The sequence below is a fragment of the Canis lupus genome, chromosome X (assembly GCF_011100685.1).
Source record: "Canis lupus familiaris isolate Mischka breed German Shepherd chromosome X, alternate assembly UU_Cfam_GSD_1.0, whole genome shotgun sequence".
Lineage (NCBI taxonomy): Eukaryota > Metazoa > Chordata > Mammalia > Carnivora > Canidae > Canis > Canis lupus.
This window is the reverse complement of record NC_049260.1, coordinates 56,566,108-56,583,439: the sequence shown is the minus strand read 5'-3', so window position 1 is coordinate 56,583,439 and position 17,332 is coordinate 56,566,108. Positions and strand designations below refer to the sequence as shown.

The 17,332-nt window shown below is 43.8% G+C and overlaps 1 protein-coding gene across 3 annotated transcripts in view; it reads left to right on the top strand.

The window, feature by feature from the left end:
* The window catches only part of HDAC8 (histone deacetylase 8), a 217,577-nt gene extending 206,026 nt beyond the window's left edge, over window positions 1–11,551 (top strand). For all 3 annotated transcript variants that reach the window (XM_038587718.1, XM_038587715.1, XM_038587717.1), the window contains one exon: window positions 10,993–11,551. In XM_038587718.1, the coding sequence (XP_038443646.1) occupies window positions 10,993–11,001 (9 nt within the window). In that variant the 3' untranslated portion in view covers window positions 11,002–11,551. The remainder of the gene's footprint in view (window positions 1–10,992) is intronic.
* The last annotated feature ends 5,781 nt before the right edge of the window (window positions 11,552–17,332 follow it).

The window sequence follows — 17,332 nt, the reverse complement described above, 5'->3', positions numbered from 1 at the left end:
AGGTCACAGAGCAAGTGAGGGAGCTGGGATTCCACATGAGAAACTGAAGGTCATGCCCAAAGTTTAGAAAAGGAAATATGGAATTTTTCTTCTTCCTGGTGGAGTTGCTGGTAGTTGTATACGAAAAAAAATTTTTTTTTGAAGAAAACTTCGAGAACTCTAATGTGTTTAATTAAGCTTTTTTTTCTGTTTGCTCAAAGTACATGCTTAAAGCAATTATATCCCTTACTACCCTCCAGCTTTTAGCTCTAAAATAATCAAGGTGCAAGAAAGAGATTAGAACTTATTAGAGAAGATAGACTTAACTACAGAGAACAAACTGAGAATTGATGGAGGGAGGGAGAGATGGAGGTAGGGGATGGGCTAAATGGGTGATGGGCATTAAGGAGGACACTTGTAGTGATGAACCACTAAATTCTACTCCTGAAGCTAATATTACACTATATGTTAACTAACTAGAATGTAAATAAAAACTTGAAATGTTAAAAAAAATAAACTGCATTTTTCTATTTTTCAAAAGAATTTATTAGAGAAAATAAGGTAAAACACTCACAGTTCTGGAATGCCTTAGTGTTGACAATTCCCTCAGTCTACCCGGAGGCCCTTTAACCAACTGAGATTCAGGTGCTGTCTTTAGTATAGCTGCCAAATCCAGCAGTGCTGATAGGCATTTTATGCCAGAGTAAGCAGACCCAGCCTCCCTGGCCTTGACGCTGAGGGACAGTCTTTGCAGGATTCTCTCCTCAAACTTCCAGGGGAAGCTCTACAGACATCCCATCCTGTGGACTCCTCTGCTTTACCTGGACAGTGACATTCCCAAGCTACAGTCAGGCCACCTAAGAGCTCTCAGTGTTTTGAGAAAGAGAAACGTCTTTATAGGCTTCTGGTTTACCCACATCGTTCTGCCTCTTTGCAGCTCCAAGCATATTTTGGAAGGAGATTTCATAAAGATTTCGAAATTGAGTTAGGATTTCAAGTCTATTGTGACATGCAAATTAGTCCTGCTTGCCCGTTGGCAGCAATGCAACCGAAGTGCCTAGAGACGGGCCATAAAATGAAAACATCAAAGTGATTAAATGTGCCCGAAGAGCATAATCGAGTGCATGAATAAGAGAAAATAAAACAAATTGATTTTCTCCAGTGCCAGAAAAACAGAATAATTGAGAACAAAATAAGACTTTGAAGTAATCAAAGTGAGGAATGTACCATAGTGACATAGAAACAGCCAGTTGTGGGGGAGATTTATTGTGTTTCTGTTATCATTTTTACAACTTTAATTTCATTAGCTAATAAATACAAATCAATTGAAAAATCAGTCAACCAGAGAGGAGGCAGTCCCAAGCCAAGATTTTTATTCACGTCTCTTAAAAGAGGCTGAAGCAGTGATCCTTAATCAATTTTCATAGGTGCACATATCCCCCGTTAGCTGGAAAATAAGTTCTGGAAGGCCTCTCTGCTTTGGAGGTGATGATCTGTTCTGTTCTGCCAGTCACTTTCTACATACAAGTTTACAGATTCAACTTTCAAAAGGGTCACTTTTATACCCCGCCAAGATTTCCGACAGAATGGCCTGAGTACAGCATCTTGGTTTACAAAGATGACGTTTTCATGGCACTGACCAGCATTTATGGTCTTTCACTGGGTCATTCTGAATTTGCATGGTGGTGGCAATGGCAGCTACAGTAGCAACAGCAGGGTTACCCACCACTCTTACAAGACTGATGAGCGTCTGTGGCTCACTGCTACCACAGGCATCACACATGCGCACACACACAATGCTGAAATCTAATCTAAAACCAAGAAGACCCAGCGAGAGTATGCCACCCCTTTGGTTTCCAGCCTGGCAGCCATGATGCTGGGGACATCAGGGAAGGGAAGCTAGGCTGGGAGACTTCTCATGCTGACTGTAGCAGTAGAGCACTGGGGACAGCAAGCTGTGCTGGGACCCGTGTTGGAACATCAGACAGCAAACATGAGATCAATGCAGAACTATTTTTATAGCTCCTCCAAGGAAAGAATCCGTCCACCCTACTCCTCAGCTGTTCATGACTGAGCTCAATGGCCCTTCACCTCAGGATCCGCTGTGGTGGCTAGTGTGACTCGGATTGCAGTTTTTCCTTTCACAGACCCTTGAGCTGCTCTGGAAGCTGTTGGCACTTCCAGATGTTCATGACACACCCTACCTTCAGGGCTTCACAGTTAGCAGCCATGACTTTGTCTCCAGTAAAGGTCTTTGGGACCATTGGGACTGTAAACCAGGGTGTACAGAAGTAGTTGGTGGTGCCAAGACTGGCACTACTTGTTGGCACAATCAGGATGGCATGGTTAATAGATTGTGCCTGCCAGGCAATTTGTGATGAAAAATTTATTTTACAGGAAGCACCTAGATACTGAAAGCACTCTGACCTTCTGGTGGTATCCAAGGCCTAATCATGATGTGCCTTGGGGTAAACAGGGAATGTTAGCATTTAGCCCCTTGGTGCAAGAGAAGGAGAGTTTATCTCCAGTTCGGGCCTAAAATCCCAGCTTCCATTTCCCACTGGTGTTTGGGTGGAGCAAACTGGAGCAAATGGATTTCACAACTCTTAAAGCATTATACAGATGTAAGGCTGTATTCTTCTTCCTGCCACTGCTATTCCCATTATCTTGGATTTCCCAGCCCAGAATTTTTGTCTGAAAAAGAAATATGGAGAAAGCACATGGACAAAGGAACCTGGAGTTGTGACTCCAAAATGCCTGGGAGGCATTGCCCTGCCCAGGAGATAAACCACTCCAGGCCAAGCTCCACAGGCTGGCTGGCAGACAAGCAGCCCACTCCTGTGATGTCACCTCTACAGTTACTTGTGCCTATCCCTCCACATGGAGCCAGCAGATTTAGGCACAGGAGGGGAGAAAAAATGAATCATAAGCTATTTTAGAAATTGCTTTGATTCTGTTTGAAGTTGCAGTAGTCCCTTGCAAGCTAAGACCAGAGCACCCTAGCCATCAGAGTAGTATCTTTTAAGTGCCGATATCCTACAGATGCCAGAAGCTTGGTGGGATTAATCCACAGCCTCAGGTTCTAATTCAGGTCAGAGGCAGACAAATGGTAATTGGTGATTATATTTAATTGTCACTGAAAGGCTTTCTGGTGACAAGAGGGATCTACATTCTAAGGCAAGCAATACAGTTGACAATTAAGAGCTAAAATTAAATCAGCGTTCCATATCAGCACATGCCCACGGCTTCATAGAAATCCTTTGTTCTGCCATTGTTCCCAGGTAGAGAGTGAGAACCCCCTCAAACATGGTTGTGATGGGGCAGCAGGTAGAAAACTTCCTTTAGCCCTAGATCAAGCTAGATGGACCTCCTCCCCATCTTAAAATTATTCAGAGGCTCCCCATGGCCTCTAGGATAAGGCCACAGCCTTCTAGGCCCTTGATGATCTGGCCTCTGGCCATCTCTCCAACCTCATTGCCCCCTTCCCTGACCATCATCCTGTGGTCTGGCCACAAAAACTTTGCTGTTGCCTTTACCTATCCAGTTGTGCCTGGATCATTCTCTCTAGCTTTGCCCTTGAAGATGCTGCCTCTTCTGTGAAGCCCTCCATACCCTCTCTGTATGTCCTTGGCACTCTGTACACACTGATATTTTATCACCTTGTTAGGGAACATGATGTGTTTGTCTCCATATATGCCTTCCCCACTAGACTGAGAACTTGAGGGCAAGAACTGTGTTTTGTTCTCCCTTGTGACCTGAGCACCTAGCACAGGGCCAGCCCAATGTAGACTTCAATAAAGGCTTGTGAAATAAATGGACACAGATGGGGACCAGGTTGGGTTGAGGGAGCTGGATGGCAGGGGGTCAGGGGTGGGGGGCACCATTCAAGGTTCTCAGATACTAGAAGCAGCAGAGAAGCCTGGGTACCTGCTGTCTAAGAGCAATCCCTACAGTGATTTTTCCCACAATGTGCCTCTGTGTGAGAGACAATTTGAGATGACACAAAGATATTTTTCACTTTAATAGTTGTATTCATTTTAGTGTAGGTTTTAAAATATACTAAGCAGAGGTGCCTGGGTGGCTCAGTCAGTTAAGTGTCTACCTTTGGTTCAGGTCATGATCCCAGAGTCCTGGGATTGAGCCCCATGTCTGGATCCTTGCTCAGCGGGGAGTCTGCTTCTCCCTCTCCATCTGCCTCTTCTCTGGCCCATGCTCTCTGTCTCACATGCACACACTCTCTCTCAAATAAATAAATAAAATATTTTTTAAAACTTAAAAATAGGAACGGCTGGGTGGCTCAGCAGTGGAGTGTCTGCCTTTGGCTCAGGGCATGGGGCAGGGAATTGAGTCTGGGGTCTGGGAATTGAGTCCTGCATCAGCCTGGGATCTGGGAATTGAGTCTTGCATCAGCCTCCCTGTGAGGAGCCTGCTTCTCCCTCTGCCTATGTCTCTGCCTCTCTCTGTGTGTCTCTCATGAATGAATAAATAAAATATTTTTTAAAAAAAACAAAGGACTGGTATCAAAATATACAAAGAACTCTTAAAACTCAACAATAAAGAAAACAACAACCCAATTAACAAATGGGCCAAAGACCTTAATAGACACCTCACCAGAGAAGATAGACAAATGGCAAGTAAATGTATGAAAATATGTTCACTATCCTGTCACTAAGGAATTGCAAATTAAAACAATGAGCTACCACTATATGCCTATTAGAATACTTAAAAACCAAAACACTGACAACACCAAATGCTGGCAAAGATGTGAAACAACAGGAACTCTCATTTTTGCTGGTGGGAATGCAAAATGGTACAACCACTTTGGAAGACAAGTGGCAGTTTCTTCCAAAGGTATCACACATATGATCCAGCAATTGCACTCCTTGCTGTTTACTCTAATAAATTAAAAAACCCATGTCCATCCAAAAACCTGCATTTTAATATTTATGGCCACTTCATTCATAATTGCCAACACTTGGAAGCAACCAAGATGATCTTCAGTAGATAAGTGAATAAACAAACTATGGTACATCCAGACAATGAAATATTTTTCCACGCGAAATACAAATGAACTCTCAAGCCAAAAAGACGTGGAAGAAACTTAAGTGCATACTGCTGAGTGAAGGAAGACAGTCTGTAAAGGCTGCATACCATATGATTCCAACTATATGCTGCACAGGATTTTCAGGGCAGTGAAACTACTCTGTATGATACTGGAATGGTGAATACATATCATAATACACTTGTCAAAGCTCATAGGATTGTACAACACCAAAAGTGAACCCTCATATAAACTACGGATTTTACTTCATAATAGTGTATCCAGGGCAGCCCGGGTAGCTCAGCAGTTTAGTGCCGCCTTCAGCCCAGGGCCTGATCCTGGAGTCCCGGGATCGAGTCCCACATCGGGCTCCCTGCATGGAGCCTGCTTGTCCCTCTGCCTGTGTCTCTGCCTGTGTGTGTGTGTGTGTGTGTGTGTCTCATGAATAAATAAAATCTTGTAAAAAAATAAAAAAAAATAGTGTATCCATATTCATTTATCACCTATAACAAATGTACCATGCTAATGCAAAATGTTGATAATAGGGGACACTGCCTGTCAGGGGAGACAAGAGGCAGGAGGATGTGAAAACTCTTAGTACTTTCTGCTCAGTTTTTCTGTAAACCTAAAGCTGCTTTAAAAAATAAAGTCTAGGGGATCCCCGGGTGGCTCAGGGGTTGGGCACCTGCCTTCGGCCCAGGACGTAATCCCTAGAGTCCCAGGATCAAGTCCCACGTCTGGCTCCCTGCATGGAGCCTGCCTCTCTCTCTGCCTGTGTCTCTGGCATTCTCTCTCTGTGTGTGTTTCTCATGAATAAATAAAATCTTTAAAAAATAAAAATAATAAATAATAAAAAATAAAGTCTAATAATTTAAAAAAAACAACAACTCAAGAGAGTACTCACCAGCACTTAGTGCTTGGTAAAGAATGGATACTCCATAAATGTTGATGGAATAAATACATGAACAAATGAATCAATCAGTTGGTGAATCAATGGAACCCAGGCCCTCAATTCAGTATTCCTTCTTCTATATCAGAGGTAGGATGATGATACAATAATATATTATCCAAACCAAGATATTTGAAGATGAAATGGGGTGTTGTGAATATAAGTCAGAACTGTCCCAGAGATAACTCAGAGATCACAAACCCGGAGCCCATGAGCCACATCTTGCCTCCAAAATTGTTTTATTTGGACTCACCTACTGATATCTTAAAAAGTGTAAAGCAACTGTCCATATTTAACACTGTGGAAACTTTGCATAAAAATGGGAATTTCTGCCTTTTCTTGGAAAATGGAAAGATCTGGTCACACTGGGCCTACTTTCCTGTACAGCAATAAATGTCTGGGATTGAGTCACAGCTGTTCTTCTCTTTGCCGCAAACCCCACCATTCCCTGTTGTATCTCCTACCCTAGGCCAAGTGTGAATTTCCATTTATCATTTCACTTACAATGCTTTGGTTTTATTTTCATTTGTAATAGAATTAAGAAGAAAGGGAACTATTTCTTATATTCATGTCATGATTCAAAATAAGAAAAACAAAAGATCAAGAAGGCTCCATACATCTTGCCCCCAATCTGTTTGACTCACATACAGTGCATTCTTGGCCTCTATAAGCATTTGTGTTTGCCTCCTCTGGTCTGTACTCTGTGTCTCCCCAAGCCCCAAACCATGCTGGCCTTTAGAATTTTCTCAGGCTGCCACCCACTGTTGGAAAAGCTAGACATGAGGAGGAAACAATGGGCATTATTTAAGCATACATTTTTATTGTTACCCAAACTCAGTATTGCTCATCATCAACTTTTGGCGGAAATTATTTCTGTTGTTTTTCTTAATTGCCTCCAAATGTAACTGGAGAGTTAGACAAAGCAGCAGAGTACAGCACCCACCTTTCCTTTCTGTGTACATGTGTTGTTGGAATTCTTGGACATGGAATTTTGTTTATCCATGCATTCACTCATTCATCAAGCTCTGGCTACACTTAGAAGGACTCCTAGCTTCAGCATCGGGATTCCCTCTAGGTTTTCCTCAGTAAATGTAACATATCCTTGCAAAGGCCCACATGGAGATAGGAAAGTATGGATGGGGCACACTTAAGCTAAGGTGTTGGACTCTATTCATAGATAGTGAGGAGCTGCTGAAGGATTTTTGGAGCAGGGGAGGCATGTGATCACAGCTAGCAATTGTATGGGGGACAGCTCCAGAGGCTGGGGCACCAGTGAAGAGGCAATAACAGTTCCCTAAGTGATGAGAGATGTGACTAAGTTGGAGACAGTGGAATGGAAAGGAGAGGACAGAGTTGAGAGGCATCTTGAGGTTAGGGTTGGCAACTCATTAGCTGTGAAGGAAGCTTGAACTAAGAGATGAAGAATCAAAGATTGTCCAGAGATGATGAGCTTCAGGCTTTAAAACATCAAAAACATGATCTGAAAAATTAACTTTTGTTTTGCAAGAGTTAAGAGAATGAAAAGAAAAGTTACATACTGAGATAAAATATTCGCAAATCATATGTCTAACAACAGCTTTGTATCTAGAATATATAAAGAACTCTCCAACCTCAACAGTAAAAAAAAAAAAATCCAATTAGCAAAAGACATAAAGAGGACATACACAGACGGCAAATAAGCACATGAAGATATTCAGTATCATTAGCCATTTGGAAAATGCAAATGGAGACCACAATGAGAGATCTCTACACACCTATTGGAATGGCCAAAATAAAAACTAGTGACACCACCAAATGCTGACAAAAGTGCTGGGAAAATGGAGAGCCTGGGTAGCTCAGTTGGTTAAGCAGCCGAGTCTTGCCGAGCCTTGCTTTCAGCTCAGGTCATGATCTCAGGGTCCTGAGATCGAGCCCCAAGTCTGGCTCTGTGTTCATTGAGGAATCTGCTTGTGCATACTCTCTCTCCCTCTGCTTCTGCCCCTCCCCCTGTCCTCTCTATCTCTCTCTCTCTCTCTCAAATAAATAAATAATTTTTTTAAAAAATGCTGGGAAACTAGATAGCCCATATATTGCTGATGGAAAATGGTATGACCATTCCAGAAAACTAATGGTATGACCACTCCAGAGAACAGTTTGACAGTTTTCAAACCAAACATACAGCTACATATAAACCAGCAACTGCACTCTTGGGCATTTATCCCAGAGAAATGAAAACTACATTCACACAAAAACACATACATAGATGGTCATAGCAGCTCTATGTGTAATAGCCCCAATCTAGAAACAATCCAGATGCCCTTCAGCACACGAATGGTTAAACAGACTCTGGTGCATCCAGACCATGGAATCCTTCTCTGTAGTAAAAAGGAACAACAACTTAAATGGATCTCAAGGGCAGAATACTGCATGAAGAAAGCCAATCTCAAAAAGTTATATACAAAATTATAGAACTGAAGACCAGATTAATGGTTGTCAAAGGTCAGGGATTAAAGGGAAGTTACTGTAACCAGGTAGCATGAGGGAAATCTTTATGATGATGGAATGAAGTTCTGTATCTTCTTGTGGTGGAGATTACACAAATGTATATGTGATAAAACTGCAATGAACTATACACTTACAGACACATACACACGCACAAGTGTGTGTGTGTAAAACTGATGAAATCTGAATGTGGTCTGTGATGTTGTACCAATGTCCATTTCCTGGGTTTAATATCCAATAATCATCATGAAAGATGTTGCCGCTTGGAGAAACTTGATGAAGGGTACCTCCTGGTATCTTTTGCAACTTCCTATAAATCTATAATAATTTAATAATTAAAAGGTTAAGTACTGGGGATCCCTGGGTGGCGCAGCGGTTTAGCATCTGCCTTTGGCCCAGGGCGTGATCCTGGAGTCCCGGGATCGAGTCCCACGTCGGGCTCCCGGCATGGAGCCTGCTTCTCCCTCCTCCTGTGTCTCTGCCTCTCTCTCTCTCTATGTCTATCATAAATAAATAAATCTTTAAAAATAAATAAATAAATAAATCTTAAAAAAAAAAGGTTAAGTACACCTCGAAAAAGGAATAAACTGCTCATACTCCTAAAAGATTTCATGACAGGCATGGGCATTATACTGCACAAAAGAAGCCAGTCCTAAAAGGTTATATGCTCTTTAAAAATTCCATTCACATGACATTCTCAAAAAAGCAACACTGAGGGATGACTGGGTGGCTCAGTTGGTTAAGCATCTGCCTTCCACTCAGGTCATGATCCCAGGGTCCTGGGATTGAGCCGCACATGGGGCTCCCTGCTCAATGGGGAGTCTGCTTCTCCCTCTCCCTCTGCCCCACCCACCTCCTCCCTGCTTGTGCTTTCTCTCTCACTCAAATAAATAAAAAATATTTTAAAAATCATAAATAAATAATTAAATAAATAAATAAAATCTTTTTTTTAAAAAAGGCAACACTTGGGACCCCTTGATGGCTCAGTGGTTGAGCATCTGCCTTCGATTTAGGGCATGATTCCAAGGTCCAAGGATTGAGTCCCACATCAGGCTCCCTGTAAGGAGCCTGTTTCTCCCTCTGCCTATGTCTCTGCCTCTTTCTCTCTGTGTCTCTCATGAATAGTAAATAAAATCTTTTAAAAAATGAAAATGAAAGGCAACACTTATAGTGATGGAGAATAGGTCAGTGATTGCCAGGTGTTAAGAGGCAAAGGAGAGGATGTGACTGCCAAGGGATAGCACAGGGAATTTTGGAGTGTAATGGGACTGTTCTGTGTCATGAATATGTGTGTTAAGAATCATAGACCTACACATACAAATCAAGTCAATTTTCCTACACGTTAATTTAAAATTAAAAATATGGGACACCTGGGTGGCTCAGCGGTTGAGCATCTGCCTTTGACTCAGGGCATGGTCCTGGGGTCCCGAGATTGAGTCCCACATCAGGCTTCCTGCATGGAGCTTGCTTCTCCCTCTACCTGTGTCTCTGCCTCTGTGTGTGTGTGTCTGTCATGAATAAATAAATAAAATCTTTAAAAAGAATTAAAAATAAAACTAGAGGGCCACCTGGCTGGCTCAGTCAGAAAAGTATGCAGCTCTTGATCTCAGGGTCATGAGTTCAAGCCCCATTTTGGGTATAGGAATGACTAAAAAAAATAAATAAAACCTTAAATACATAAATGAGATTAGATAGGCAAGTGGGTGCTAATGTGTTTTTTCCTTTCCTTCCTCCATTTATTGAGCACCTGCTATGTGTGAGGCATTTTGCTAGACTTTGGTGATCAACCAAAAGTAAGACAGCCCAGGTCCCTGCCCCCATGGAGCATTCTTCCTGTTTAAAGGAGAAATGGTCAGGAGGGTCTGGAGCCCAGTGTTTGCCTGGGGAAGTGGGGCAAGGAGAAGGCTGTGGAGAGACCAAGTAAGCAAATTTTTCATTCCTAAAGCTTAGTCGTGTAGGATTTCAAGTGCTCACTTTTTCCTAAAAGACTCTTAGGCCTGAAGGCAGGGGAAAGCCCCTAGTTCATATTTCACAAGTGATCACAAGAGAAAATGCTAGGAGGGTTGTGCCTAGCTAACACAGGAAGACAGTTGACGGTGGTGGAAGATTTGATGGTTAGTGAAGAGCAAACTCTAAAGTTGCCTGAATGTGTGTGTGTGCATGAGAGGGGCTTACAACCGTTGTTTATCTCATGACTCTGTGGATTGGCATTTGAGCTGGGCTCAGCTGGGCGGTTCTTCTGCTGGTTTGGGCTGGGTTCACCCAGCACTGCCATCAACTGGCTGCCAAAGGCCTTGCTCACTCACTCACTCGTCTTGTGGGTAACTGGTGGTTGCCAGGGCAACTGAGCCATATGGCTCCATCCAGCAAGCTAGCCTGGGCTTGTTCGTAGCTTGGGGTCTCTGGGTTCCCAAGAGCAGTAAGAGAACAAGCCCCAAAGTGCGAGTACTTTTTTTCTTAAAAACAAAACAAAACAGCTTTATTAAGGTGTAATTCACATATGTTACCTGAATTTGAATTTTGTTTTCTCTCCTGTTTTCAGGGAATCTGAAGCATGTGGTCTAGTTGACAAAAAGAGATCAGGTTTCCAGAGCCGAAGAGCAGTGCCTGTAATGAAGACAGTGTGTTTATGCGAGCAGTGTGTGGAATTTGTGACTGCAGGGGAAATTTGGAAGAAATTACTTCCTGAAACTTTCCAAGGGGCACCAAGTGGCAACTGGCCTCCTGGGGTGAGGCAGGCAGGCACCCCAGAGGCCTCAACTAGGCCTAGGGGAAGAGAGATTTCCAGCATTTAAAGTGTTTATTTTTTAAAAACACACAAATGCCGTTTTTAATCTTTGAAAATTATTTTTAAGCGAGTTGGGGAGGGGGTATTTTTATTTTCTTAAAGGAGACATCAGAAGCTGGAGAAAAGTGTAGAGCTTTGGTCACTGGTTTGCTGGGTGAGGGGAGCCAAGAGACAGGGTTTGGGCCTCAGGACTATCCAGATGGAATCTCAAGGGAGAAGGGACTGATCAGCAGACTGGGAGGTGGGGAGAAATCTGTGTTGTTTTTAGGATTATGAATCTATTTTGTTTTTTAATAAAATTTTTGAAAACCTACCTCTTTGTCCTATTGTCCTCATTTAGAGTGCCACTGACAACACATAGAGTTCTAAACATTTTCTCTCACCCAAGTATCAAGAGTAACACTGCTGCTTCCATGTTTTGTTCTGCCCAGCCTGGGAGGCTGACTGAGTGCTGGATCCTACCCTCCACCCCCTCCCTCACTGAGGAACTAGTGCGTCCCCCTCCACGTCCTGGTGACAAACGTCCAAGCTCTGTCCAGCGCTGGGGCCCAACCAGGACTCTGGGGAAATACTGGCTCTGCATCCCAGGAGGGGGCCCGCCGGCACCCTGGGGAGGAGCTATCCCTTCCTGGGGAACTATTCGTGGACAGGAAAGGTACGTGGCATGCAGATCTAAGGAGAGGCATTTTGATGGATAGCAAGGAGATTTCTCCAATCAAGTGTAGATAAATAGCCCATTTAATGAAAATGGGATTCAGTTGTTACTGTAATCTGGGGGCGGGAAGAAGAGAAGGTGGCAAAATGGGGACGGGGAATAACGAGCGAGATGAGGAAGCAGAGCGACAGCAAAACTTCATGATTTTATCATTTGATTCACCGAATATTTATGAAGCTCCTCAACTACTGGGGCTAGGGGTACTGGGATAGGAGACAAGATCGCAGCCCCATCCTAGCTAGGAACTCCTAGACAGGGCAAAGGAAGGAAAGAACCAGATCCCAACATATTTCGTACTCTGCTACCAACATAAATCCAGAGCTGTGGGAGCATTGAGGAAAGAGCTATGCGCCCTGCCAGGACAGCATCCCTGAGCATTTCAAAGGAGGTGATATTTGAGCCAGGCCTCGGAGGGTGATTTCTCCAGGCTTCGGAGAGGGGGATGGGCATTCTGCAGAAGGGAGTGGAAAAGGCCTTGACTGTAACCCAAATGGGAATAGCCAAGCTTTTATTAAACAGCATTGGGGGGCCTGATTGGCTAGGAATACCAGTCACTCCAAATGCCCACTATTCTAATTACACATTCTCAGCTTAAGGGCAGTTTTACTTATACCAAAAAGAAGGGGGGCTTTTAAAAAAAAGAAGAAGAAGAAGGCAGCCCGGGGGGCTCAGCAGTTTAGCGCCACCTTCGGTCCAGGGCGTGATCCTGGAGTCTGGGGATCGAGTCCCACATCGGGCTCCCTGCATGGAGCCTGCTTCTCCCTCTGCCTGTGTCTCTGCCTCTTTCTCTCTCTCTCTCTCTCTCTCTCTCTCTCTCTCTCTCTCTCTCTCTCTCTCGAAGGGTCAGGGAGGCACTGAATGGGGCAGTTGGGGGTGGGAGGAAGCCAAGGAAGGCAAAATGGGAATTCTGAATTTCTCACCTACAAGAGACCACCCAGCAAGGTTTGTTGTCCCAAAAGCTTGCTTGGTCCAGTTGCAGGCTCCCCCTGTCCCAATCCTTCCTAGTGGATCCACCAACAAGGCCATCACCCAAAGTCCTGTGAAGGCCTCAGTCCCAAGAGACAGACACCTGGTAAAGGGGTAAATGCTGGAGCTCCACTTTGCTTTCAAGAACAGACCTGAATGAAAAGAAACTTTTTCCCACTGGACAGCCACAACCAACTTCTCCTCACCATAATTGACACTGCCAGTCTGAACCCCAGCTCTGAACCCAGTGCGCCAGAGCCAGATGTAGCACTGACCCCCTGCTGGCCTGTTCCTGAGAGTGCTCCCACCTCGATGGCCTTCAGGATCCCTCTTCACTTGATTCTTGCTGAAAATCTTAGGCTAGGGGTCCCTGGCTGGCTCAGTTGGTAGATCACGAATGACTCTTAATCCTGAGGTCGAGAATTCGAGCCTCATGTTGAGTGTAGAGATTACTTATAAATAAGACCTTTAAAAAAAGTAGGCTAAAAATGATCCTATATATAGAACTGCAAAGAGCTTTAAATATTTTAAATTAAAATCAAAATACCTGGGATCCCTGGGTGGCGCAGCGGTTTGGCGCCTGCCTTTGGCCCAGGGCGCGATCCTGGAGACCCGGGATCGAATCCCACATCGGGCTCCCGGTGCTTGGAGCCTGCTTCTCCCTCTGCCTGTGTCTCTGCCTCTCTCTCTCTCTCCGTGTGACTATCATGAATAAATAAATTTAAAAAGAAAAAAAATTTTTTTTTTAAAATCAAAATACCCAGAGGTGGGCAGAGCATTCACTAAACCAGCAAGTTTTGCTGTACACAGGCTGAAGTCATCCAATTGTGCACATTAACTATGTGCTGCTTTTGGTAAAATAATTATACCTCAGTAACACCCTAAAAAAGGAAAGAAAGAAAGAAAGAAAGAAAGAAAAGAAAAAGAAACTATTGCTCTGCTAAAAATTATCATAAGTGCATAAGGTTAAAAAAAGACTTGAAGGCAATACACCCAAATATTTACCGAAGTGGGCTTCTGTGGAGGAGGAAGGTGAAAGGATTGGTTTAAATTTTTATTCCTTCTACTTTTCAGTATTTTCCACATTTTCTCTAGTGAGCACATTCTAGTTTTATAATTGGAAAAATAAAAAAATTGTTCTGCAGGGAAAGTTACAGATCAAAGTAAATTCAAGACACCCACTGAAGAATAGTTTGTGCTCAGGCCCTGGGGTTGTTCTAACCACCCAGGAGGTTCTGAGCTGGCAAGGAAAATTGGTCAGGCTGGAGGGCTCCTGATTTACAAGTGTCTTTTTTTATATATGGTGGCTTGAAGATGGGGAGGCTTTGTACCCAGGGTGAACCTGCCTTCTTCCCTTCAGGAACCACCCTGAAAGGACTGGCCATAATAACCAGAATTATAATGCAAAGCAAGCATTGGAATATACCCCATTTTACAAAGTGCTTTCTTTTGTATCAGGTCACTCTCCATCCCCTTGGGTGGGTATTATCATTCCCACTTTGTAGATTAGCAAACTGAGGCTAGAAACTGCAAAGGAACTTGCCCAGTTGTGAGTGGCAGAGCCAGAAAGCAGACCCGGCTGAAATTACAAATTCCCTTCCCCTTTTTCCACTGCCTCACACCTAGCACCGCCGAAATATTTTTAAGCTGTGACTTTGGAGTAAACAACTTTCTTATTGCCTCCAAAGTCCAACCTGGACCAAGACACGCACTGCTCCCGGGCTCTCGCCACACAAGGACATCAGTTGTGTGCTTGTCAGCAAGTTACTTTACCTTTCTGGGTCTGTTTCCTTACGTGAAGTGGGACAAAGAATTTCGACACTGTATGGGCTACTGTGAGTGCTTGGCGAGTTAGCACAGATGGAAGGATTTTGAAAAGAGTCGGAAGCGTTGTATGCAGGGGGTCTGCCATGAAAATGGGCCTGGAAACAGGAAAACCCACTGCTCCTGGGATCCCCGCAGCCCTCCACTATCTCCAAGGCCTGTGCAGGGGCCAGAGAGACAGAGACAGAAGGGTATAGTCCATGTCTGCAACTCAAGGGTTAACCATTTAAAGAAAGACATTTTATATAGATATATATTTATATGTATATGTATGTATTGGATATGCTTGAATTTGCATAAAGCATCTTTGGAAAGATACACAAGAAACTGGGGCACTTCAGTTGCCTCCAGGCAGGGAAACCAGGTGGAAGGTGGCAGAGGAATGAGAGAGACTTGCACTGTGTTCCTTTTTTGTACCTTTTGATTTTTGAACCATGTGAATGCATTACCTGGTCCAAAAAAAGTAAATAAATATTTTTTTTAAGCCAACGGAAAAATCCCAAGCCAGTTTCCCTTTGGGGGGCATGGATCTGCCTCTGCTGTATTCATTGTGAGTTGTCACAGAGAGGGCAGTATATTTCCAATTCTATATTTAAAAGACACTTTCTAAGGCAGAAAGACTTCTTTATAAGAAAATCAAATATTGTCATTCAGCAAAAAAAGAAGGAGGAAGAAGAGGAGGACAAGGAGAAGGAAGGGAAAGAAGGAAAGCAAAGAGCTTTCCTAGCCACAGCAGGTTTTGACATCTCTAAGCCCCTGTGGCAGAAAGCTCCAGCAGCTCCCTCCCTAGCCTTTGCTCAGAACAAGCCTCCAAACCTCCTGCTCAATGCTGGGCCCCAAGCTGACTGACAGTGCCTTGGCAAGCATGCAGCAGATGCACTTCACCTTCAGAGTGCCTAGGTTTAAGTGCCTTCCCTGTCACTCACTAGCTACACAACATTGGCCAAGTAACTCACTACCTCTGAGCCTTATCTCCTCATCTATCAAATGGGCATAATACCTGTGCCTACCTCAGGGGGAGGTTTCAAAGGATCAAAGAGATAATGAAGGAAAGTACATTGTAGAGCACATATTAGATATCAGTATTAGACACTGTTACTGACCTTGATGTGAACCCAGTCTAGGCAGGAAATCTTCCTGAAGTCCCCTGGCTTTAGGGATTGTAGGGAAGGGATGCCTGGGTGGTTCAGTGGTTTAGCACCTGCCTTTGCCCCAGGGCATGATCCTGGATTCCCAGAATGGAGTCCCACATCAGGCTCCCTGCATGGAGCCTGCTTCTCCCTCTGCTTGTGTCTGTGCCTCTCTCTGTCTTTCATGAATAAATTTAAAAAATCTTTATTAAAAAGAAAAAAGAAAAAAAGAAAAAAGGGAATTGTAGGGAAATAGGATGCAAATTTGTGTGGCTGTGCACTTGCACATTCTTCTGGGGCAAGGAGCCATAGCTAATTTTCATATTCTCAACTCTCAAGGGTTGCTTTTTTTTTTAAAAGGTTTTGTTTATTTATTTTGAGAGAGAAAATGTGTGTGAGCAGGGGGAGGGAAAGGGGGGGAAAGAGAAAGAGAAACATGGCGCTCCATCCCATGACCCCAAGACCACTACCCGGAGACCACAAGCTGAGCTGGTATGGAGAGTTGGGCACCTAACCGACTGAGCCACCCAGGTGCCCCACTCAAGGGGGTTTTTATGATTCCTCAAAGGGATGAGATCTACAGATGCAGAGGTAAAGACAGACATAAATAGAGCCTTGCAAGACAGGGGCCTTTCACCTCAGGGTCTCTGCACACACTAGTCCTTCTGCCTGGAATGCCTAGATCTTCCCCAGACTGGCTCCCTCTCATTCAGTTCTCAGCCACATGTCACTACCTCAGGAAAATACACTGGCTGCTGCATCTATTGTAGCCACCTTGCCCTCTGTATTTAAAAAAAAAAAAACATTTATTTTATACCATTTATCATTATCTTACTCATTTTTTATTTTATTCATACACACACATACTAGGAGGGTAGGAACTCTGGCAGTTTCATTGCTGAATCCCCAGTGCCTGGCATGGTACCATGGTAATTCTCAATATATACCTATAGAATGGTGGAACCGAACCATGTACTAAGACAGAAGCAGTGCCTTATATCCTGGGTATTGTGGGACATAGAGGAGGGTAAGGTGATCTAGGCTGTGGCAATCACTAAGATCACAAAGAGGTAATGACAGGCTGATCTAGGACCAGGCAAAGGCACATAAAATTTAGGTAAGTGACAAGCACTTTAGTGTTGGAACACAGACGATTAGGTAGTATTCGAGCAAACCAATTGTAAAAACGGTATCTTTAGACAATAGGAGACATTTGGACATGGACTAGGTGATGTCAAGAAATTATTTATAGGGATCCCTGGGTGGCGCAGTGGTTTAGCGCCTGCCTTTGGCCCAGGGCGCGATCCTGGAGACCCGGGATCGAATCCCACGTCAGGCTCCCGGTGCATGGAGCCTGCTTCTCCCTCTGCCTATGTCTCTCTCTCTCTCTCTCTCTCTCTCTCTCTGTGACTATCATAAAAAAAAGAAATTATTCATAAGTCGAAACCATGATGAGCAG